This window comes from Pseudonaja textilis, chromosome 2 (genome assembly GCF_049901715.1).
Source record: "Pseudonaja textilis isolate UNSWEBS1 chromosome 2, rPseTex1.2, whole genome shotgun sequence".
Taxonomy (NCBI): Eukaryota; Metazoa; Chordata; class Lepidosauria; order Squamata; family Elapidae; genus Pseudonaja; species Pseudonaja textilis.
Genome location: NC_141991.1, coordinates 104,141,206 through 104,166,851, shown reverse-complemented (window position 1 = coordinate 104,166,851; position 25,646 = coordinate 104,141,206). Strand labels below are relative to the sequence as shown.

General features: G+C 39.2%; 1 protein-coding gene across 1 annotated transcript in view; it reads right to left on the bottom strand.

Annotated features, from left to right (window-relative positions):
* GAS7 (growth arrest specific 7) overlaps nucleotides 1–23,084 on the bottom strand; it is a 151,750-nt gene extending 128,666 nt beyond the window's left edge. Inside the window, exon 1 of the mRNA XM_026702097.2 lies at nucleotides 22,722–23,084. Within this exon, the coding sequence (XP_026557882.1) occupies nucleotides 22,722–22,940 (219 nt within the window). The 5' untranslated portion in view covers nucleotides 22,941–23,084. The remainder of the gene's footprint in view (nucleotides 1–22,721) is intronic.
* Between the last annotated feature and the right edge of the window lie 2,562 nt (nucleotides 23,085–25,646).

Sequence of the window (25,646 nt, the reverse complement as noted above, 5' to 3'; positions counted from 1 at the left end):
TGATAATTGCACTCTGGAATATGGAACTAACTTTCCCACCATCAGCAAGCCACCCCAGGGCAGATTTCCCTTCCCCACTATTGGTCTTATCTTCCAGCTCCAGCTTGTATGGCTCTACTCAAGGTAAGGTTTAGGGTGGGGGCCAGCGGGTGGGTGGGCCATGTGGGTGGCACAGCCTAGTTTTCCCACACAGCCTGGATTAACTGCTTTGGGGGGAGTGCTTTGGGGAGGACATTTCTATGCGGACCACGAAAATTTTCACGTGGACCACCAGTGGTCCCCGGCCCAGCGGTTGGTGACCACTGGTCTAGAGCACTTCAGGGTAATCTCAAATCCTCTCCTTTTCTGGAGAGGAATGATCAAAGAGCTGATCTATCCTCCAGTTCTTCATTCTGCTGTGGTCATCAAGCTCCGCTCTTAGAAGAACTACCTTCAGTTAGCCAATTTTTCCACAGAAGTCTTTCTTACTTTCAGTTTCAGTTTTCTCAATTCTTATTCCTTTTTTGCTTTTCACCTCAAATAGAATAATAAAATTGCTACTGTAGATTTCTCTATATGTACATGCTAGCATTTTTTTCAAGCAAAATAGCATGATCAAAGTTGTGGCAAAGATGGAGTAGAATTTACAATTTACAATGTCAAGTAAAGCAACAGTAAAGTATTTCTTGTTTTCACAGTTGTACAGGTAGACCTTGCTTAGCAACTGTTTCAGAGAACAGTTTGAAGTTTTTATTTATTTATTTGGTTTGTCAATTGCTTACAAGATAATAGATATAAGTAAAAACATAGTTATGAATACATGGGTACATATAAGAAAAATAAAAAAAAATAAAAGAAACAATAGGAAAGGGACAGTAGCAGGGGTGGGATTCTACAGGTTCTCACCTATTCTCTAGAACCGGTTGTCAACTTTCTAAGCAGTTCGGGGAACCAGTTGTTGGAAGAAATCTCCTTTTGTTTTTTTCCACCCTTCTTACATTCTTGGCAGACAACCTAGACTTACTGTCTCTGAAGGAGGTTTTTTTTCTTTGCAGGTACTTTCTTAAAGAGGAAGGGTTGTTTTAAGCCTTTTATACTGCTGTTGGGAGGAAATACTCCCCTGTTGGAGTTAGCACTTTGAAGAAATAATTGAATAATGAAGCAGAGCTGCCAGAAAAAAGCTTTTAATGACAAGGAACCAACATGAGTGACATTCAGCAAGGCTTCTTGGCTAGCTAGAAAGATTGACATTCAAACGTGAGTTTACATACTCTTTTTGAATTTTGGTCTAAAACTGGTGACCATTCAAAGTTACAATCTTACTGAAAAAAGTGACTTATGGCCATTTTTCACACTTATGACCATTACAGCATCCCCATTGTCATGAGAGGCCAGGTGAGGAGAAGTGTCCCTTGATGTGAGTGATGTCGAATTGGCCACACCCACCCAGTCACATGACCAGCAAGCCACACCCACCAACTAAGCCACGCCCACAGAACTGGTTATTTTAAAAAAATGAATCCCACCCCTGGATGGTAGGCAAGTTGCTGTGCTTATGCACGCCCCTTACAGACCTCTTAGGAAAGGGGTGAGGTCAATAGTACACAGTCTAAGGTTAAAGTCTTTGGGGTTTGGGGAAGAAACCACAGAGTCAGGTAGAGTATTCCAGACATTGACCACTCTGTTGCTGAAGTCATATTTCCTGCAATCAAGTTTGGGGTGATTAACCTTGAGTTTGTATCTATTGTTTGCTCTTGTATTGTTATGGTTGAAGCTGAAGTATTCACTGACAGGTAGGACATTGCAATGTATGATTTTATATAATATACTTAGATCGGACTGAAGGTGGAGTAGTTCTAGGTTTTCTAGATCTAGAATTTCGAGTCTGGTGGCATAAGGTACTCTGCAACGAGTAGAGGAGTGGAGAACTCTTCTTGTGAAATATTTCTGGACTTTCTCAACTGTGTTAATATCAGATACATGATATGGGTTCCAGACTGATGAGCTGTATTCGAGTACTGGTCTAGCAAATGTTTTGTATGAGAAAAAACTACGTAAGATTAGGTTAACAACTCTTAACGCCTTTTTGGCTATGTAGTTACAATGGGCTCTAGCATTTAGATCATTACAGATGAGTATTCCAAGGTCCTTGACAGAGTTTGGATCATCAGCAAGGTCTTGACTATTCAGCCTGTATTTTATTTTCTGGGTTTTTTGCCAATATGTAAGACAGAGCATTTATTTGTTGAGATTTGAAGTTGCCATTTGTTTTGACCGTTCTGATACATAGTCAAGGTCTTTTTGAAGGGTAGCAGTATTGTCTGTGGTGTTGAATAGCTTTACATCATCAACATACATACATACAACAGTGATGAAAAAGTAACTTTATGATCAATGCCCACATTTACAACTTTTGAAGGTCTGTAAAGTAAAGAAAAGCTGAAGTAATATTGTAAGCACAGTCATGATTTCACTTTATTATTGCTTCACTTAATGACCAAACTGCCAAACCCAGTTGTGGCTGACAAAGATTATCTGTAGTCAAAAACAAAATGAACACTTTTGGAAAATTTGTATGTTTTTTAATTGCTTTTGTTTTACAGAAATTTGCAAACTACTTTTATGGAAAGAATATTGAGTAGCATACAAAAAGAGACAGCATTTAGGATTATCCAGACAAGCTCAGCTGTATACAAAAATCTTTATAATCCACATTTCTATATGTTCATTGGATATGAAAACTGAGAAGTCTTTAAGATAAAGGTAAAATGAAAATACGTTATATTTTTATCAACTAAGCAGAACCATCTGCATTCTATATTCTGCACTTGGACAGTAGATAGTGCTTTGTTTCCAGTATAAAAAGCTTGAACAACAGCCTTAGGTCTTAGACCTAGATCACTAAAGCTTCCAAAGTCAGTGCCAGAGAGTTTTTAAAGAATCAGGATCAATTAAAGAATTTAATTCTGTTCATCCATCGCACCCTTTACCCCAGCATACATACTTAAAAGCCCTCTGGAAAGACAAAGATACTGGACGCCTCCAGCTAAACACAGAGGGGGAAAATAAAAGATTCCTGTGATGAAGTTTATCAACAAGGGTAAAGTTGGAGGAAAAAAATAGGAAAAAAAGAAAATGCAATGAGGGTAAAATTTAGAGCCGTCTCAAACCTGTAGTATCAATCAGTGGGGAAAGAAGACCCTGTTGAGCTTGACTCTAGTCTAGCTCTGAGAAAAGATATGAGAGGAGTTGAATAAGTGGGAGGCCCGCCCACCAGTGAAATACCACTACTCTGATTGTTTTTTTCACTTACCCAGTGAGGTGGGGAGGGGCATGCCCCGAGCGGCTCTTGCTTCTGGCTCCAAACGCCCGGTGTTGGCCGGGAGGGACCTGCTCTGGGGGTCCATCTAATAGCCATCTAATTAGATGGCTATCATCTAATCAGTTGTCATTCAATGAAAACACCCCTATATTTGGGCCTAATGGAAAAAGAACTGGAGAAAAAAAATGTGGAACATTGTTATTATATATATTGACAGCAGCAAGACTATTGTAGGCACAAAAATGGAAAGATACTTCGATTCCTACTATGGATGAACGGTTGCAGAAGTTGATGGAGTTGGCTGAAATGGCAAAATTGACTACTTTGATTAAAGAAAAAAACACTAGTATTTTTGTTTCCACATGAAAACTACTCCTGAACTTCATGCTTGAAGTAGAAAAGAATGAAGCTTTGATTTTGGATTTTACCAAAAGTAGATTAGTAGATCTTTACAGAAATGGCTTCTTCATATTATTATGAAAAAGCAAAAAGTTGTGATTTGATGATAATGTTATTGCAACAGAGAGGAAGTCGGTGTTTCTTTTTTCCCTTATCCTTCCTCACTTCTCTTCCCCCTTTTCCTCCCCACTGCTTTTCTATTTACTTTTGTATTTTGTATTTTACAATATTTTATAACTCAATAAAATGTTAAACTAAAAAAGATCACCCCTATATTTTCTATAGTGGAATTATGACGTGAGCCAAATGTTGAGAACTTATCTGTTCTAGGCAAGCAGCCATCGTGGAGGAAGACAAAATAAGTCTATGCTGAATCATTTTCTGCAGCACATACAATTTCCCAGCACACTTTAGGTGAACAGTTCAGCCAGAATCAGACCTGGCAGTCAGCATGAAACTCTCCTTTTTTAATTCTTTTCAGAATACTGGACCTCCAAGAAAAAATTAGGGTATTAAAGGGAAAATATTAGAATTGGATTTTCCAAAACAACTGGAAAACTGTAACACAATTCACCGACAGATATACAATACTAGAAACAAGTCAAAATTAAGTGTATAAATAAAGTGTATGAGTTAATCATTACGAACACTTGCTTCAGATGCACTGCTGCACTGACTTTGATGTACAATTGGTCTCACTCAGCAATCGCATTTTCCCACAATCTGTACCTGCTAATACCAAAATTGGATTGTATGGTTCATGCTTCATTATTCAGTCTCTCTCAATTAGTGCTTTAGTGCTTTCATCTTTTTTCATGTGAAAGTAACTAACCCCATTATTTTTGTATAATGCACGTAAATTACTGGCATTTAGGAGTGCATATATTTAACATAACTTTAAATATCTTTAGAAACACATGCTTAATTAAAAAAAAACAATGTAAGATCAGTAAGAGATAAACTAAAATTAAGTGGTAATAGACTGCTAAAAAAATATTCTAGCAGCAATGAATAGGAAATAAATTCAAGGTTGTCCTCTAGAAATCCTATATAGAAGCAAGAGTGCTGTCTTGAGCTCGACACAAAACAAATATACACCCCATCTGATGTAATAATTAACCAAACTAATCATACAGAAAAAGTAAATATTCATTCATTCTTCATAGGGGTATTTTCAGTTTAAAAGATATCCTTATTCTTAAGCAGGTGGTACTGGATAAGAAGTTGGAGGCTGGTGACAACTTTTGCTTGCAGAAAGCTCCCTTCTGTTGTGAATTGCAGTTCTTAGTTACAGCTGGCAAGATCCTAACCCTTAGCCTTATATAATATGTTTCTATGCATACTGCAGAGCAAACAAAAAATACAAATATGACTTCTCTAAATTTGATTCTTCCTAAGACAATGGTTGTGTCATGCCATCTGCCTGTTTATCCAAGTCACTATTCCACTAACTTCCACATTAGTACTGCTCTACTGCTAAAACATCCCATGTTAGAGATTGATAAGCAATCATAGCTCTATCAACAATTCAATGTGTATTCATGGATTAATACAATGCGGTAGATCAGATTTGCTCAACTTGCACCAAATTCTATGTACAAAAATTACATATGTCCATTACTGTATAAAAGTTTTTAGAGATTCCTGTTGCAAGAAACTGCTTCCCAGTTTAAAAACTACTGTTGTCAGCAACAGCAACAAAGGTTAAATTTTCTCCATATCATGGAAATGTCTGGTGTTTGAAACAATATCCATAGAATCATAACTTAATTTATAAACATCACCGGCAGATGAACTTGTAGCTGGTTGACAAACTATTCTCAATGAGTAGTCCTTAATGGAACTATATCTACATGAAAGGAAGGAAGGTACCACAAGATTCCATCTTAAGCCCAGTATTCTTCAATATCTTCAGAAATTACTTAGATGAGAGAATAGAAGGGGAACGCATCAAATTTGCAAATGACACTTAGCTGGCAGGAATAGCTAACACTCCAGACAAGCTCAGGATCCAAAAATATCTTGACAGATTTGAACAATGGGCCTATCTAACAACATGAAATTTAATGTGGAGAAAAACAAGGTTTTTCAGTTAGGCAGGAAAAACCAAAGGTACAGATTAGGTGAAACCTGACTTAAAAACAATAACTGTGAGAGGGACCTTGGGGTCCTAGTGGACAATCACTTAAATATGAGCCAGCAGTATGTGGCAACTAAAAAAGCTAATACAATTCTTGGTTGTATAAACAGAGGCATAGACTCAAAATCACGTGAAGTATTAGTTTCACTTTATAAAGTCTTAGTTATGCCATATCAGGAATACTGCATCCAGTTTTGATCACCATGTTATAAAATATGTTGAGACTTTGGGAAAAGTGCAAAGAAAAGCAACTAAGACGAGACAAAAACATATAAACAACGGTTGCAGGAACTGGGTATGGGCAGTCTAGACAAAAGAAGGGCTAGGGAGGACATATTTCAGCACCAACCTATCAAATGTTTGGAATTAACTGAAAAGCATTGCTTGGTGCACAGTTCTATAAACTGTTGAACACCCCTTTGTGAAACACTATCAAATGACAATTTAGAATATTTTAACTCTGCAATGCATCTTAGATTTTTGGTATTTTAGGTATTTTTCTGCTATACATTTTGGGTCATGATGTTTCAATTAACAATAAGCTCACTTGTCCTGCTGTTGTATGCATTCTTATAAAAATTGCACAATAGAAAGAATATAGCAGAGATACATCACAATGAAAATATGCCAGAGTGACTCAAAATGGGAAGAGAGGAAAGGAGAAAATAATTTCTTTCAGTAATCCTCTAGCCTGTAAGTCTTCAAAACCTACCCAGTGAATTTATGTTAACAAGCAGAAACCATACATTTATCTTCCAAATGACATTTAGCTTAGTAGGCTCCTTACCAAGGAAAATTCTTCAGTGGTATTTTGTTTAATATAGCACGGGTCCTATATTTCATTTTATTCAATAACTAAAATATCAATCCTTACTTTTAAAGTTGCTTCAAGAATATTCTCAACTGCTAACCTAATGCCTTAGTTACAATTAAGCTACTACAGTATACAATTGGAAACAAAAAAAGCAGTATTTAAGATTTCATAATAAAGTAAATAATTACAGTATCTTCAAACTTTTGTTCAGTATTGAAGTATATACAAAATCAAGAAACCTTTTTCTTCCCCCAAAGTCTTCAGTTACAGCGAAGCACTCATTCTAATGAAAACTAGACCATCCACAAACTTACTTACCTGCTACCTATTTTGTTAGACCTCCTGCAGAAATGTCTTTATGAAATATTTTATCAAATTAACTATGCTGAAAGCAGTATAAAAATACAAGCATAAGTAATACATAATCAACTTCAGTTACCCTTCAAAATCATCAGCTTCTGTGCCATGTAAACAGAGCTAGTAGTGCCATCTTCTTAAAATGAGAGCTCATTCTAATTTCCAGATGAAGCACCATTAATCTGTTGCTCTACAACCTATATGGAAAGTCATTCAGACAATACAGTGATGGTAAGAAAAGGATAATCAAGAAAAACTAAATTAATGAACCTGAATAATTTCAGCATTTGTTATTTTAGCCATTACAGGCTTTTTTTATTATTATGCAAGCTTTTGTAAGCTATAAAGAAATATGCACAGCTATCTCTCTATTGCACAAGAGAGGTTCATTTCCGTGAGTTCGAAGCCTAGTTTTGTTCTAGTGAAAAGAATTGTAAAAGCCCACAGCTGCCAATCAGATGAAGCTATAATCCCATGCTGCTGTGATACATATTTATAAGCAAAAATAAAAAGGCAAGCCCTAATAAAATACCTTCAATTATAATCATGCAGCCCATTCAGATGGCATAAGCCAAAACACTGCATCCTTATAAAAGCAAATCACTGGTTACTGCATATAAAAATGTTCAGCTCTAGAAAATTATGCTGACACCAATAAAATGAATGCATTTGGGGCAAACTAAGTTCATCATAACTTTGGGCATTCAAATTAATTATGTGAGTGATTGCTCAATAAACTTAATAAATGAGCAGAGACTTTTTTTTCCAGAGGATGAAAACACACTCCTTTAACATCTAAAGCATTTAGTATGTGATCAGTTAGAGAAGGATTGGTTTATATAAACCAATTTCTGTTAGGTATTATTCACACTGTCTCATCTAGGAATGGGAAGCTTGCAAATCTCCAGCTGTAGCTAAATAAAAAACTCTCAGCAACATCAATCAGAATGACTAATGCTGGAGAGCATGGCTTAAATCGAGTTTCTTCATCTTTGAAACACAGTCAGATCTGGACATTGAATACATGTTGCCTTTCTTAGGCTTCTCAGTTCCATGTTCCATTGTTTCACTCACCAATTTTATGAGCACACCCTGAATATGCTGAACCCTAGATGGGGAAGTGGGGCCAGATGACAAAAATCAAGGAAAGTACTCCAGTGAGAAGTCCTGGTTCCACCCCGCAACCCCCCCCCCCACATTTTATTTTATTTTTGCTGCTATAGAGTTCACCAAAAGGTTATATATCTAATGACAATGTGTGCAAGATTTCTGTACATTCCGGAAGCCACATCCTTCTGGAAAGTGTAGAATATGCTTTGCCCTGCAGAACATTCTTATCCAACGTTAAGGCAAAGCTATCAGCACACTAAGATTAGAAAAGCACCAGATACTGCTGAGGTTAACAAATGACAAGCAAATACAATGGGAATAAGTGGGCAGTCGTTATACAGTATATTCATATTGGCCACCCCTATCCAAGTCTTTGATTCTGAAACTAATGATGAGTAAATTTCATTTGGTGAAAAACCCCTAAGGAATCAAAATTGAAAAGAATTCTTAAAAATTGTTTTTAGCACATAAGGCAGCATTGGCATAATGATAGAAAGGTGAGTTCAATTTTTAAAAAGATCAAAATAAGCAACTTATAAGGACTGAAAAAGTGAGTTAAATCTAATGCTTGATGAGTAAATTATGCAATAAAGAAGTCATCTGATCCAAAACACAGGAAAATATTAAAAAACAATAATCAAATTGTTTGGCAAAAGAGAAAAGAAAAGAACAACTATCATATTACTAAATTAGAAATTAAGGCATTTTGCAATTGGACCCTAATCTCCTATGTTTTGCTTTCTTTCAAGCTGAAGCAGCTACAAATTGGACATGTATAACTAGGTTAAATCTATCCCATAAACTGAGCTACCATTCACCTACCTCAAGGGGCTGGCCCTTCAGATGAGAGTACATGTAGAGAAATCTTCCCTCCAGTCTGTCTGAGCACCACAACCTATTGCATTTAAAACATGCAGACACCGAGAAAAGTTCTACTAAAAGTTCACTTGTATAGTTCAACTAGACAGTCCAAATTGGCTTATATATTTAATTCAGATGCACTTTGTAGTTTTCCACAAATGTATGATATCAGAAGCAAAAATATATAAGATACCATTTTACTAAACAATTTTATCCCATGAATCAATATTTCTTATAATTCCACATCACTCATCTTGGATATTTAGAACAAGTCTGCTAATGCAAGGATAGGCAACCTAACAATCAAAGGTCACATACAACTCCAGTAAGTGATTTGTACAGGTCCTGGTATACCTTCCAACCAAAACTGCTAAAAATGGACAGCACAATTCTGTTTTATTTTACTTGTATTATTTATTTGAGAATTTATAGTCACCCATTCACTTTTAGTGACTCTAGCCAGCCTACAAAAAAAATTAAAACCCTATGTATGTGTGTGTGTGTGTGTGTGTGTGATGATGGCAGATAAGATTCTGCCGAAATGTTGCTACAACTTTAAAAGCACAACTACAATGACATGGGAAAATACCCAAAGTTGAATACCATACATGGAAGTACCCCTGATGATGGCAGATGAGATTCTGCCAAAATATTGCTACAACCTTAAAAGTACAACTGTAATGACGTGGGAAAATACCCGAACAAAGCTTAATACCATACATATAGATACCCACAAAAACTTAAGAAAATATGTATGTATGTATGTATGTATGTATGTATGTATATATGTATGTATATATATATGGATCTTTGGTTGTTCGGGTTTTCTCCCATGTAAGATTCGAAGTATCTAGGCAACGTTTCGATGAAGTCTCATTCATCATCTTCAGGCTTCTGTCTCCGGCTCTGTGCTTCTCAGAGTAATGTGAGATTGCAGCTGCTTCCTCCTTTTAACTGCCAGTGGGGGTGGGACTTGATTGGGTGGGGGCTTGGCTCTGTTCTGATTGGGTGGGGGTGTGTTCTCATTGGTAGGGGTTTGGCTGTGTTCTGATTGGTTGGGGGTTAGCCGTGTTCTGATTGGTTGGAGGCGTGTTCTGTTCAGGTGGGGGCTTGGTTGTGCTCAGGTTAGTCTTAGTTGCTGGGGGATTTGAGCTGGTGAGTTGTGATCTTGCTGTTTGGCTTCGAGTTCGTGGTCCTGCTGCATCTTCATAGTGGGTGTCGGTTTGCTTCATGTATGGCTCAGAGGGGTTTGAAGTGGGTAGTGATGCAGCTGCAGTGCAGCTTCTGGTCCATGGTTGTGTCTCATCTTCTGAGTGGGTGTGAGTCTGTTTTCTACATGGAAGTGTGGTGGTGGCATCTTGTGTGGCTCTCATGGGTGTGGGTCTGGTGTCCTTCTTCATGTTAGGTACTCGTCTGTTCATGAGGGCGGGTTTCCAAATGGCTGGAAGGCGGGAGGTGTCATCTCATTTGTTCATGCTGTGTGGGCGTTTTTCTATCTCTATGGCTTCTCTGATTATTCTGCTGTTGAAGTGTTCGGTTTTGGCGATGGTTCTGGTATTTTTAAAATCAATTTCATGTCCTGTGGCTTTGAGGTGTTGGACCAGGGAAGAGGTCGTTTCCTCTTTTTTGATTGAGTTCTTATGTTCTTCAATGCGTGCACTTTTCTTCTGTTAGTTTGTCCAATGTATGTGGTAGGGCAGGCAGTGCAGGGGATTTCGTATACTCCTTGGTTTTCTAATTCGATTTTGTCTTTGGGGTTTCTTAGGATGGTGTATACCACTATGAAGATGCAGCACGAACCTCAGAAAACATATATATATATATATATATATATATATATATATAAATATAAATATAAATATAAATATATAAATAAATAAATAAAATTGGGAAACCTAGAAATTAGGATCACTGAAAATATTTTTTTAAAGTGTCAATATTATTTTAGGATGTGTATTAATCTTTTTAAAATGAAAGGGGGGAGAAAGAAAAGGTATTTAAGGGTCTCCATCCCTACTGCCCTTTGTTACTTTTGCCCTTCCAGTGTTAAGAATAGTTTAAAGTTTCCAAACAGCCATAGCAGCAATGGTGCTTAGGAGGGGATGATTTTGCATGCGCAACCAAGCTCCCGTGCATGAGCAAAATGAAGGTTGGCGTACTTGCCCGCTGCTTGAGCAGCACGGCCCATGGTCTGGTCCCGGTTCATGACCCAGGGGTTGGGGACTCCTGCTCTGATAAAAAGGCCTGGTTTTATTTCATAGAAAGCAAAAATAGATACGTTGAAATGCAAAAACAAATCCCTTTAGATAATAGGTATTTGTGGTATTTTGCAGGCCAGCTCCACGTTGAGATAAGTTTTTTATAATAAATTAGTTCTTTCCAAAGGCAATGCTACTGAATTAAACTGGGACATACAAAAACAAGGGCCTGAAACAGTTGTTCAGACCGAAAGTGTGTACCAGGGGATATGGGCAAGCATTTGCAATGGAGCCCATTAGTTTACTGGGCCTGAGGTAGTCATCTCCTGATGTGAAACATCAAAGAGCAAGAAACACTTTGTCTGAGCCACAGGAGACCTGTTTTTATTTAGACTGGGCTTGGTTGAACAGCTTGTTCTTCTTCCAGACTCACATAATTCCCCGTTCAGTGTTCATTCTATGGAAAAACCTGAGCTTGCTTCTTATATAATCTGTTAAATATGGTTGCCATTGGGGGTGATACAGCAGGAGTCCTGTTTTGCTTTTGTTTGCGTCAGCATTTCCCATTCATTTTCCTTGCTGCCACTTGTTCAAAGGGGACTAGAGAGATTAAATGAGATACATTTTACCACTGGTGTATGTTACCGATTTATAAAATACTGGGTGGGCTAATTTGGTATGTTGAGATATAAACAATTATCAGGGAGATTCATTAAAAGAGTCTCCTATCCCAGAGTCCAATTCTCATAGCTATGATTTCCTGGGTTATTCTAGATTTATAGGGCTTAGCAAACAAGGCATGTGAAGACAGATGCATAGTAATTAGCCTGTTTGGAACAGCAGGATTTTATTTAAGCAAACAATATTATATTTATTCATCTGTCACAAAGTGGACAGTCCAAAGGCCTTTCCAGCTGTTTGATTTTAGCATAAAAATACCATAGCCATTAGCCTCTCCACAACCCAAATGCTCTTCCTGAAACTAGCACACTTCTTGTTCAGATAAAGTCGAAAGACTCTTGTATCAGCAGGATATATTTTCCAACACTACTATTCTAACATCTTCTATTAGAAAATAGCCATTTTTCTCCAAATGGCTTTTCTTGCAACTGTGAATACTCTGTGGAATACAAGCACTGCATAAAGGCTATTTGTGCCATTAGCAATTCAGAAACAAGTGACAACTCTCCAAGCAGCAGTGGTAACTCTCCAACATAGTTAAAAGTTATTGCTTTTTAAAATACCTTTAATCACCAACATTCCCTTTCAAGCACTAGTCTGTTCTAGCCTTATAGATGAGTGTAAGAGAAATCCACACAGATTACGGAAACAATGAAACTTTTTCAACATGAGTAGTGCTGGACATCTGGTGTGCCTTGTGATTCTCAACTTTAGTTCATTGCCAAAGGCCCTTCAAGTCAAAGCCAATTTATACCGTGACATCATACAAGTGAGAAAACATTATGTGATTCAACCTTGAGATAGAAAATTTAACATTACATTTTATATCATTTTTAAGATATAAAAGAATAACATATAATAATAAAAACCAATAGTAAGATCTCTCATCTTATTATTTTCTATCTCCTATAACACTACCAGTACAATAGGGAATCCTTAACATATCATATGTTCAGAAAGGGGGGTGGGAAAAGGTGGGAAAGGAACCTTATGAAACATTTTTTTTTCATATTCAAAGTTTGGCCTCAGAACATTTCCTGAAACAAAATTAGTCTGGAACTGCTTAAGTTTAAAAAAAGAATTCAGCTTGCTAAATTCAGGCTTTTATATTGGACAAGGTGGTGTAGTTTGGAAAGAATCCAAAGGAATGAACTTGCTTAATAGCAGACCCACAGGAAATAATCTTGGACAAGTCTTGCCTGGCAGAATTTGTGGTTTATTTATAAAATCTTTACACTACTTTTCAGGATAGTATTAAAAATCAATAAAGTAAAATACCAAATAAAACAAGAAAGAAGACAAATTGAAAATAAGAGGACTTCAAAAGAGCTACAAATGAGTGCACTCATACATACATACATACATACACACACACACACACACAAACACGATTTGATCTCATATGCTCTCACCAGAAAAACATGAGATATTTGACAAGCTTCCCTAAGAGTGGGATTCCAAGGCACCAAACTCAAAAAACTAAAATAAAGCCAAACGGATAGTTGTCAACTTATAATGTGTTTAATGACCTTTCAAAGTTACTTATGACCAGTTCTCACACTGAAAACCACTGCAACATCCCACAGTCAAACTTTGAGTGCTTGCCAACCGACATGCATTTACGATGGTTGCAGCATCCCAGTGTCCTGGGGTTGTCATTTACAACCTTCGGAGCTTCTGATAAGCAATGGTGAAAGGCAGATTTGCTTTGTAACCGCATTATTCACTTAATAACTGTAGTGATTCATTGAACAATGGCATAAAAAGTTCATAAAATGCAGCACAAGACATTTCACAACTGTCTTTCTTAGCAACATAAATTTTGGACTCAATAGTGGTCATAAGTTGAGGATTATCTGTATAGAAAAACTTGGGTAAAGAACTTTCCAATAGATAGTACTAGACTATATGGCACTGCATACTGATTTTTATGTAGTAAGTCACAAGAATGTGGCCTTTCAAAGCCAAACAGTGATGGTGATATTGTTTGACAATATAAGCTTTATTGATTAGAGAAGTAAAATAGACTAAGATAAATGAAATTGACCTTCCATCCCTATTTGATTATTATACCCTGCTTTAAATAGAGACAATTAAAAGGTATAAAGCAGGGGTGTCAAAACTTTCATCGTCATGGAGTCATCACGTGACGTATTGTGACTTTTCCCCCCTTCACTAAACCAGGCAGGGATGGGGCCAGCACATGATGCACCTGGCCTGTGAGTATGACACCCCTGATATACAGTACTTGCAGTGAGAACTTGATTGCAGTGAATATTCAAACCCCATCCCCATTAATTAAACCTGTAGCTTTACAGCAGGATCTTCTCTATAGTCTCAGAACTCCTTAATCCACTTTTATTAGTTTTAACCAGAATCAACGTTTGTAGGTTTTTACCATGTTCAAAAGCCATAGAGCTCTAATTGGCAGCTATTTCTAAGAGACACCATACTTTGCATTGAGCAAAGTGATGCTCGTTTTCCTAACACCTGCATCTCATTTGACATTTTAAGACTTTTCTGGTTAAGCAGCAAAAGAAATCACACCAAAAGGAGTCATATTTTCATATCTCTTTACTGAGCAAACTGTCCACATATCAATTGCTGTGTAAAATTTAAACATGAATTGACTGGTCATTCTCTAGATTTGCATAAGATTAACAAGGGTTTCTAATCTAATATATATTTCTATATATGTTTGTATGCTTTCAAAGTTCCATCCTTGTTCCAAGCACATATTCTTGGATTAAGAATATGCCTGGTGCCTCATAATTTTATACTTGTTTTCTAAAACCACTATTTACATTTGCTACCAACTGTTGGACTGTAAGAATCTAATTAAAACTAAATTAGAACCCATGTCTGTCCATAGTTAGCTGCGAAGAGGGAAGAAAGGTATTCAACTAAGATTCTGTTCTTATCTATCCATAGAATAAAATTCCTGAGAAACTTGACTTTCTTCTTTAGACAACCCACTACAGATAAGAGCAGCTCAACAAATGGGTGCATTCTCTCTCATCATTCCTGGAGTTATATACTATTCTTCATAAAAGAGCTGTCCAACCACAGGAGGAGACAGCAGCTATAAAAAGTCCTGATAGCCTATAGTCATGCACAATTTATCCTGCCAGCAGCTTCTTCACATCCATGAAGGAGAATGAGCAGTAGTAGTTTTGCTACATATAACAAAATAATCTTCTCTGAAATGAACATATGCAAATGTTACCCTTCCAAGATCAACTACGTTTACTAAAAACAGTAAATTCCATGAAGCAATGCATTGGGTAGGCCTAGGTTTAGCAAGCAGAGAACTATTAGCTGATATAGTAATATACATGTACTGACCACCCAACCTATATGGCTAGTTCCTTTTTTCTTTCTCCTATGAATGAACCTGCCCATCCTTTGCACTGAGAACACAGATTTTTAGCTTGTGAGAGGGATGGGGGTACCGAGAGCAGAGCTTTCATGTAGTCTTCCTGTTACTGTAGTATCACTTACCTTCAGAAGAACATTGTTTCAAAAAAAGCAATTTAAATTATTTTGTTCCAGGCATTTAAGAACTAAGGAACATTGGCTGACTTTCACTAATTTTCAGACTTTTTCATATTTTCGTTTTATTTATTTTTTGGAGGAGTCTGGGTTGTTTTTAATGGTATGTTGTTGTTATAAACCACCTGGACTCTGGTGAAGGAGTCATACTCTAATTTTGTTTTATATATACATGGGGGTTGATGGCTGGGTGCCTGTGTGGGTAAATGGGTGGATGGGTGGGTGGGTGGACTGAACAATTTAAACTGCCGTCCTATGAGCTGTGACTATTTATTTGGGATAAATCCTACTGAGTACTGAAAAATGTGTTTCCAAATAACTATGCATAGAACTGAACTGGCCCACTTTACAGTATATAAAGTAGTTCAAATTTTAAAATAAAGTTTTAACTAGAGAGAGGGGGGGAAGGAGGGAGGGAGGGAGGGAGAGAGAGAGAGAGAAGGCTACAGCATACACAACGCCCTATTTTTCCCCTGTCAGTTCACTTCTTAATTTATTGCCTGAAAGAAAAAGCTGGGATTCAGAATGCATGCTGGCAAGATTTCTTGCCCATTTAAAAAGCATGTAACTCATACCTTGCATCTAAATGAGACCAGGAAACAGATTGATTAATTTCTTAAAAATGAAATGAAAATCATTTATTGCAGAAAATATTGTTTTACAATTTGGAACAGAAACCTAGAACAGAAAAAATGGGCCATGTACCCAAAGGCACATATTCCATGCACATTTTTCATACGGAACATCCTTCTTCAGTTCTATTTCATAGAAATACAACATCTTGAATTGGGTATCTTAAAATTCATTAATTTGACCATTTATTTGCTAATATCAATTACTGAAACTATTGTTTCAGTATTCTCAGCCCCCGCCCCCAAAGTAAGTATTTGATTTCTGAATGAAGAGGGCTGAATACAGTTCAGAGTATCAAGTCATCCCAATATTGAAGTTACTTTCACAAAATTTTCTTTCCTGGATGAAAGAGAAGTGGGTAGGTTCAAGCTTAATATTTACCATGGGTAACATAATTTACTCAGTACACTAACCCATTCTTTAAATATGGTTTTTTAAATTAATCACAATTGGCTGGGTTCACACAATATATCCCCAAAACTAAACAACCTGTATTATGCCTTAGTACAGTCTTTGCATACAGATCATATCTTCTCACAACAATAAACCATGGTATAATATTGAGCCCTAGCAGAAAAATTATTCTTTCTGAATAAATCTTTTTCAAACAAATGCTATCTGCAGTCTTCAGCAGTATACAATAATAGAGGAACTGGGCTCTTGTATTAGGCTGGCCTTATGAGCTGTGGTGGTGCAGTGGTTAGAATGCAGTATTGCAAGCTAACTGCCCACTGCTCACTGCTAGGAGTTTGATTCTGAACAGGTCAAGTTTGATTCATCCTTCTACCCTTCTGAGGTTGATAAAAAGACCAAGTGTCAGGTTCCGTTGTTCCCACTGGAGAATAAATGACAACACACCTTGTTTTGCCAATGCCTTTTATCACTTCCATGGTCTCGAGCAACTGTCCAACCCCCCGGAATGGCAGCCCTGTGCTATTAGGGCTGACATCCAGATTGTTGGGGACAATATGCTAACATTTGTAAAATGCTCAGAGAGTGCTATAAACTACTATGGAGCGGTATATAAAACTAAGGGCAATTGTTATTATACTATCTGGGTTGCAAACATGTGGACAGCTGACAGTTTTTGTATTTTTTGCTACTATTTCATGGTCATCCAGATTATTACAGCCTGAATATGACAGCCCAACTTTTACAGCATCTCCCCCCTCCCCATTTGTGATATGTTGGTGGGTATGCAAGAGCATTCTTTACATCCCATCAGGATTTTTTTTTAAATTTCTAGTTATTTCTTCATGAGTTTTATGAAGACTTCATAAGTTTTAAAAATGTACCATCGTATTGTGTTCTTCAAACCACCCAGTTGTTATTGTTCTTTTTACATTTCAGACTCATTCATGGAAGCTGTTCACATCCTTAATTTAAAAAACCTCGATTCCTAATGTCTGGCTTTGAGCCCACTTGGTAGAACCTGACTCCCAAATGAATGGCTGGCTGGTTGGTTGGTAGGCTGGTTGGCTGCCTTCCTTCTCTGACAGCTACACAACCAAGAAGAAACCTCTTAATAAAGAAAAGAAAGGGTTCCCATTCATTTTGGTTCCATTAACCTCTCTACTGTTCAGATCCCAAGTTTATAAACAAGAGCTGGAAGAGATCCCAAGAGGGCATTGAGACTAACCCACTTCCAGACCAGAACACTATTCCGTTACTTGCAAATAGTTTGTTTCATCAGACCAGTTGTAAAAGAAAGCAGTGAAAACATACATGATTAAAAGCATATGGTCAAAGCAGAGTTATAATTTCCCAACCCCACAGATGTTTTGCCATATCCTCTTCTTTTTGTGTAACCGTCTAGCTTATAATTAGTCACGACAATATTGTATGAATTTGTATGCCTTACAGCATAAATAGGGCTGTAGCTATTACCCTACCATCTCAAACAGGCTTAACAGGAACAAATCCATTGAAGGCAATTATGTCTTTTATGGTGAAACAAACAGCCTCTAATAAGAAGCAGTTCAGAAGCACGGCAAAAAGAACACCAATGAGGAGATTAGATATTAGTGCAGCAGCCAAAGGTTTTAAGCTTCCAAAAGAGGAAAGGGCGTGAACTGTCAGGCTACATCAAATTATCCTCCATATGGGAATGTACATGAGTCCTTTCTCAAGCGTCTTTTACAACCTGGCTCACAGGTTTTGGTTATTTTATTTAAACATACAAACATAAATATAAAGCTACAACTGTTTTAGTATTAACTTAAAATGGTGCCCATAGAGAATTCAGAGCCAAATGTACATAACTTTGCAAACTGTCAATTGCTAACGCTTCTAAGACTGTATTCCATTGAATTTTATCCACTTGTAAAATACAATTTCTGGGGTTTCCCTTACTTGTTACAAGGAGTAGCTAGTAAGTATCAATATTAATAAACACTACACAATAATCCTGTAAACAATAGCAGCAGGCAGGACAGTTTTCAACAGTTTTCAACAGTAACAACATCTAACTTAATTGGGAAGCAAGATTACCTTCCTAAAAAGAAAGCAGTTTAGCAAATTCATGCACAGAAATGTACATAGCTTTCTCCCCAACACATTGGCCAACCAATTCAGTGATTTCATTGTCTTATCATATATGGCACAATTGGAACCCATGATGTACAGCATTATATTAAAAGGCAGATCCTGAGCTAGCTCATTGCTAATAGGAAGTAAAAGTGTCCAGAACAATTATGCCATGCTGACATCAAAATGACACATGTATTATAACATCATCATGCTAGTAACGTGAGTCATGTGGTCATAACATAATGCAAAATTATGTGAGTACATAATTTGTGATACATATAATATCACTTGTTCCCTCCTCTTATATTGCCCCCACTGTGGGCACCCATAAGGAGCACCTATTCATATACATCTCTAATTTGTCTGGAGTTTATGGACAAACTTTAAAAGTTGAATATGACGTTCAAATGAACTTCACAGCTTAGAATTTCATATCACTATGAAGGAAAAGTAAATAAAATAAATCACACCCATTAAAGCAACTGTGCAGTATAGAAGCAGGATATGCTTAGGGACCCTAACACTACAGGGTACACTATAGCAGTAATTATTGATATCATGTGTCTATCCCTCAAAGAGATCATGAAGTTCATACAAGCTGTATTTTCAAAAACCACTAAAGATATATTATGGTTTATTGGATTTTGATTTAGTGTAAATCTAATCTGTGTGGTGGGAAAATAATTGTTCATGGTTATTGCATTGCAACAAATTCAGCCAACTGTGTATATTTGAACAGTGTGAAAATCAAGTCATAAAAGATTCCTTGACTGGTTCCCTGGAACCATTCTACTCAACCAGATGACCATTACTGTGGCCACATACATATGTTCTAAGCCAGAGGTTGCCAACCTTTTGACCTCAGGGACCACCAAACTCATAATTTTAAATCCCATGGACCAGAGACCCTGGGAAAATCTCCCCAAAAGTCTGCAGGAAAATTCCCCACTCCGTTTTCCTACCGATCAACTATTCTTAATTTTGGATCGCAGAATACCGTCTCCAGCTCCGTTCTCAGGGGGAGAGAGACTTTTGGCTTCATGCAAGTCTTTCTTTCTCTCCCCCAAATTCCACCAGAAATGAGTCTTTGTGAGACTTGTCACACTGATGCAGCCTCTTGCAGGGTCCCAAGGACTTATTTCTGACAGAGTTTAGGGGAGAGAAAGAAAGACTTTTGCTGCTTTCCTTGAGTGCAGCCAAAAGCAGAAGAAAGAAGTGGAAAGAAGCAGCCAGGCGAGGTGCATGGGGAGAGGGAGCAAGTCCCCCCCTCCGCCCTTTCCCCCTCCCCTCACTACCTCGTGTTGTTCGCAATGCAAGCCTTGTGTTCCTGCAGGCCATGTGAGTGGTGCAGCCTGGATTAATTGCTTTGGGGGGAGTGCTTTGGGGGTGACATTTCTCTGAGGACCACCAAAATTTTCTCATTGACCACCAGTGGTCCCTGGCCCACTGGTGGGCAACCACTGTTCTAAGTCACACTATGCATGATTTAAATCAGGGATCTCCAACCTTGGCAATTTTCCGACTTGTGGACTTCAATTTCCAGAATTCTGGAAATTGAAGTCCACAAGTCATAAAGTTGCCAAGGTTGGAGACACCTGATTTAGATTACTATCCAAAACCACAAACACATTACCTGAACAGTCAATCCCGTCTACATTTCATAAATATACTCCATTATTTACAATTGCATGCTAACAATAATTATCTTTGTTCCCTAGAAAACATTCCAAAATTGCATGATGGTTAATTATTGTAGTCAGAATAAGTAACATTATACTATTACTATTACCTTGTCCAATTCATCATGGAAATCTATCTCTTCTTAGCAGCATGTTGCATTTTTATGATATGTGCATAGTTCCCCACTAAAACTTCAATGTGAAAACAATGATTCTGGTTTCATTAGATGTCCTTGAAGTTTGAACACTATATTTTAAAGTAGTATTACATCAGCCAGAAACTATTTTAAAAGAAATTTACATACAGGCACAGTTTAACTTTTGGCAAAACTCCCAGCTGGAATTAGAATTAGCAATCTATATATCATAAAATTTAAATTGCTGGGGAACATGAGTTAGAGAATGCTATGGTACTCCTAACCCTGCTTAGTTTGGCCTCTGGGACCAGAATCCTATTTTACACAGCAGCACTTGTTACATTACACAATCCTCTGACAAGGTAGAAGCCAACAAGCTTTCTAAGCAACCTGTGAAAATATTATATACAACAATGTGGATGATGAAATTGGCTTAGTGGTGCTGTAGGACCACATTATAGTGACACCACTCAATTATACTTGCAAAATTGTACATTTTCTAGAATAAGATTGTGTGAGCAGAGCAGTGCTGATACTGATTATTTAAGACATATATCTAACCAAAGTAAAAATGTAAGTATTTTCATTAAATTATGAACTACAGTACTGTAATTTAAACAGAAGATCTTGCCATACTTTTAGCCCAATAGTGCTCTGTAAGAACCTAACCGTACATAAATATAGCAGTCTTCCAAAAGAAGCTTGAAAAGAATAAATGTATCACCTGTGTGTATTGATTTCTGTATATACCAGTTTGAACGCATTTATGGTGATCATATTGATGATCATATAACCATAAGAAGGCAAGATGTGCAACCTAGGAAGTACCTATTTTTTAAAAAAAGCAGCTGGCTGCACAACACCATATATGTACTTCATGAATATATGATAACTTGGCAATCCAATTCTCTGGTTGCACCTTTGCACACCAAAGCCCATTTTCATGGGAATAGAAACAGCTGCTTTAAAAAAACAGATCAATTGTCTCCTCAGCTAAGTGGGAAAAGATTTCCAAGGTCTTTCCTGGACCTAACCTGGAGATGCCAGCACTAAGTACCCTAAACTCCTTCCTAGCCAATAGAAGCAAATGGCTTGGAAATCTGGAGGGGGTGGGGGCGTGTTGAGCCAAACATCTGAAGCTGGATGAAGCAACAGTCTGACTCAGGATAAGGCAGTCTATCTTCCTGAGCAGGAGGGGAAGTTACTCACTGTCATGGGCTGAAATGAGCTTTAGCAGTTTCATACCAAAAGCTTCAACATGAGGAGGGGAGAGGGGGAAGAAGGGAACCTTGCAATGCACGGAGGGAGGGGTGGGAGATCCACCACAAAGTGAAAGGGGAGATAGCAGAGTCCTTGGTTAAGCTGGAGAACATCTCTGAGGTGACCCTTATGATGCAGATAAATCTCCAGGTGGCCTCAATGACTCCCCAAAAGAATGCAAATGACCAGGGGTATAAATCCTTCCATTCCCCACCACCCAGTCAGAGTTGAAGAAGCTTCTTGGATGAGAAGTGAAACGCCTTCAAGGAAAAGAGAGCACCTTCGGGACGACCAGGACCTGGACGGCTGAGAATCCCCGCAAAACATCTGTGAGGTTTGCACAACCTCTGCTTGTCATGCTTGGGAAAAGAAGCCGACAGTCCTTAAACACGACTGTTTTTTTTTTAACCTGAAGTAGCTCCCAGCATGCCTTTTGTACAGCTGCCCACCACCACAGCTCTCCCCCACACCCGCTCCGCTCTGGGAAGCAGCCCACGCGCCAGCTCTCCTCCTCGCGGGGCGAGCTTTCCACCCACCCAGGCAACGAAGGAATCCCGTCCCGTCCCTCACGCTCCACGGCGAGTCCCACCGAACAGGCTTCAGCTCCTCCCCCCCGCGCCCCTCTCCCACTCCCCACCCCGCAGCAAATCTTGTAGCGGCTTCCGAGCTTGCGGCCAAGATGCGCGCCCACAACACCCCCCACACACACACACACTCCGCAAAGGGACGCCTGCTCTGCTGCAGCCCCCAGAAGCGCCCCGAGTGTTTCCCAACCAGCGCTTGCAAACGACCAAGAAGAGCCACGCACCGACACGGCAGCTGCACCCCAGACCAAAGGCGGGGAGCAAACTTCGCCGGACTTCAACGGACACCCGGGCATCCGAACCACCGGGGGTGGGGGAGAAAGGACACTCCCTCCCTGCTGCCCCCGCAACAGGCTTCTCCTCAAGGAGGTTCTGGGGCAATATTGATACCTCCGACAGCCACTCCGCGCAATCCCCTGAGGCTAGCCAAAGGTAAGCCCACCAACGACTGACCTCGTTTTTTTCCCCCCCTCTCCCGCCTCTCACCTCAATGAGCTGGACGTAGCTGGCCGGGAACCAGCCCCTCAGCCCTTCGGCCGTCTCCCCTTCCCACCAGCCGCCGTCGGGCCCCGCCTGGAGGACGGTGAGCAGCTCGCCCGCAGCGAAGCGCAGTCCGTGCCGATGTCGCTCCCCGGAGAAGGGGTAGAGGGTTCTGCAACGCGCCCCCAGCACAGGCAACACCCGCTCCTGCCCGGGCGGTGGCATCACACAGCAGCCCCAGCGACTTGCTCAAGAAACTCGGCTCTAGCCGCCACAGGTGCCGAGCTGATCCGCCTCTGGCTTGCCGGGAGTCCGCCTGCTTCCCTCTCGACTCTCCCCAGTCAGCCCAACTGGCGGATTGGCCGCCTCGCTTCCCCGCGCCGCCCCCTGGGACAGGCGGACCGCGGCTCCGCGCCCGCCCTCATACTCGCTCGCTCGCTCACTCATACACGCAATTCTCGCTCTCGCTCTCTCACACTCACACACGAGCCAAAGTGGGCGCTCCCCGCTCGGCTGAGATTGCAATCTGGGAAGGGGGGGGGGAACGAGACGCAAAAGGAGGACGGAGGCGAGATGCGGCGGATCGGGAGCGCCTTCTCACCGCAAGTTTGGCTTCGCCGCCCCCGAAGCAGAAAGAGGCTTTCATTTCTTCAAAAGGAACCTGGCGTCAGATTCGACGCAAAACGTTTTACAGTAGGAGGCAATCTATGCATCCACTGGGCTTTCATTCAGCCAAGGCGTGTTGGTTTGGTACAGGTGCGCGAGAGAGAGGCAGGCAAAGCCTGGTGCCCATCAATTCAGTTTTACTCTCAGCCATATGTGCTGGCGAAATAGCAAATAATAATAATAATAATAATAATAATAATAATAATAATAATAATAATAATAATAATAATAATAATAATAATAATAATAAATCCGTCCCTCCCTGCAAAGTGTTCGGTTGAAACAGGCAATTGAATAAACCCTCATTCAGCAAAAAGACACCTGTAAAACAATTGTTCTATTCTACTAGAGGAGAAAAACTAAAATGCCATTAAAACATAGAAAGATTACAGCCGATTAGTGGCTTAAGAAATGCTAGATAAATCATCACCACCACCATCACTGCAAATGGAAGTTACAGGTTAGATGATGGATATAAAGTGTTTATTTAGGGACAAGTCATTTATTTTAGTAAAGGAGAGATCAGGGACAAAAATCTGTCTATGAGGTTGCTTTGATTTGATGGCACATAATCAATATTTTTAAGTAATTTATAGGGCTGTCCATCTCACAATAGTGACAATTGTCACTGGTCCGCACTACAGATTCTGTATGTGACATTTATTAGCCCAGGACAAACAAATTAACACTGAAATGCAAAATATATCTCTACATCTTATTGTTACCAATATAGTGATTGTATTCACAATACACTTAGCCTGTGTCTACAATGATAACACATGATGATAAATTGTTGACTGATAGAATGTTAATATAGTTTTATGAGTTTGTTTTGGAGCAACCATATATGGCAGTATCCCATCCACGATCAAAGTCAACATGGATGAGAAAGGTGAAGATTTGCTTCCCCTTACCTCTATTTGTCTCCGGATGTCCTCCCATATGACTGCAAGGGAAATAATAATAATAATAAAAACACAGAGAAGAAAAAAATGGTGAGACTAGAAGATCTTTAATTCTTATGACAAGAAGTTAGAATGAAAACTTACATAGAATTTCTGGAGCCCCATTTGGAAGTCTTTATTGGAGCCCAGTTGTGTGTGTACATATATATACATTTTTTGAAAAAAAATGGGGATCCAGCACTGATGAAAATAGTGAGATCACCTATAATGAGTTCCCAACACCAGTCCATGGACCGATACCAGGATCAGCATGCCAGAAACCGAGCCATACAAACAAGTGAAATCCCATCCGAGGGAATTCAGGCAGCATGTGAAACTGTGCCCCTTTTGGTCCATGGAAGACCTCTCTCCACGGAACTGATTCCCGATGCCCAAAAGGTTGGGAGCTGCTGACCTATAACCCCTGAACTTTACTAATTTGTCCAAGTATACATAATGAGTGCTGACTGCTCAGTTATGTGCTAGTAGTAACATTCACCTGATGGTACCTGAACCATCCATATTATCAATAGTTACATTCAGGCTACAAAGCACACTATAAAAAAGATGTTGAGACTCTGGAAAAAGTGCAGAGAAGAGAAACCAGGATGATTAGGGGACTGGAGGCTAAAACATACAACGAATGGTTGCAGGAACTGGGCTTGGCTGGTCTAGTGAAGAGAAGGACCAGGGGAGACATGATAGCAGTCTTCCAATACTTGAAGGGCTGCCACAGGGAGGAAGAGGTCAAGCTATTTTTCAAGGCACCCAAGTTCAGACAAGGAATAATGGACGGAAACTGAACAGGGAGAGACTCAATCTAGAAATAAGTTTTCTGACAGAATAATCAACCAATGGAACAACTTGCCTTCGGAAGTTGCCTTCGGAAGTTGTGGGAGCTTCACTACTGGAGGCTTTCAAGAAGAGATTGGACTGCAATTTGTTGGAGTTGGTGTAGGGTCCTCTGCTTGGGTGAGGTTTGGACTGGATGACCTACAAGGTCCCTTGAATCTAAACCTAATGGGATCTTGGCTATCAATAGGCAAGCTTTGGAGACTCTCAGAGGGAAGAATGTTTTAAATTAAATGTTCACAAATCGTAAATTGCATGCTTTGAGAGGGAGATTACTTTTCTTAAGCTGATCAAGTTTGATCAGGCAAAGCTGGAGCACTGTCCAAACTGACTGCTCACTTGTGTTCTTGCAATCTAGTGATTAGGAGTTAGGAGTTCAAAGAGACCAAACTCATTGGTAGCTTCACACTGTCCAAACTTGCTTCCATTCAGTGGTACAAAGAGTGGCAAAGTTTGATGTGAGTTGTGT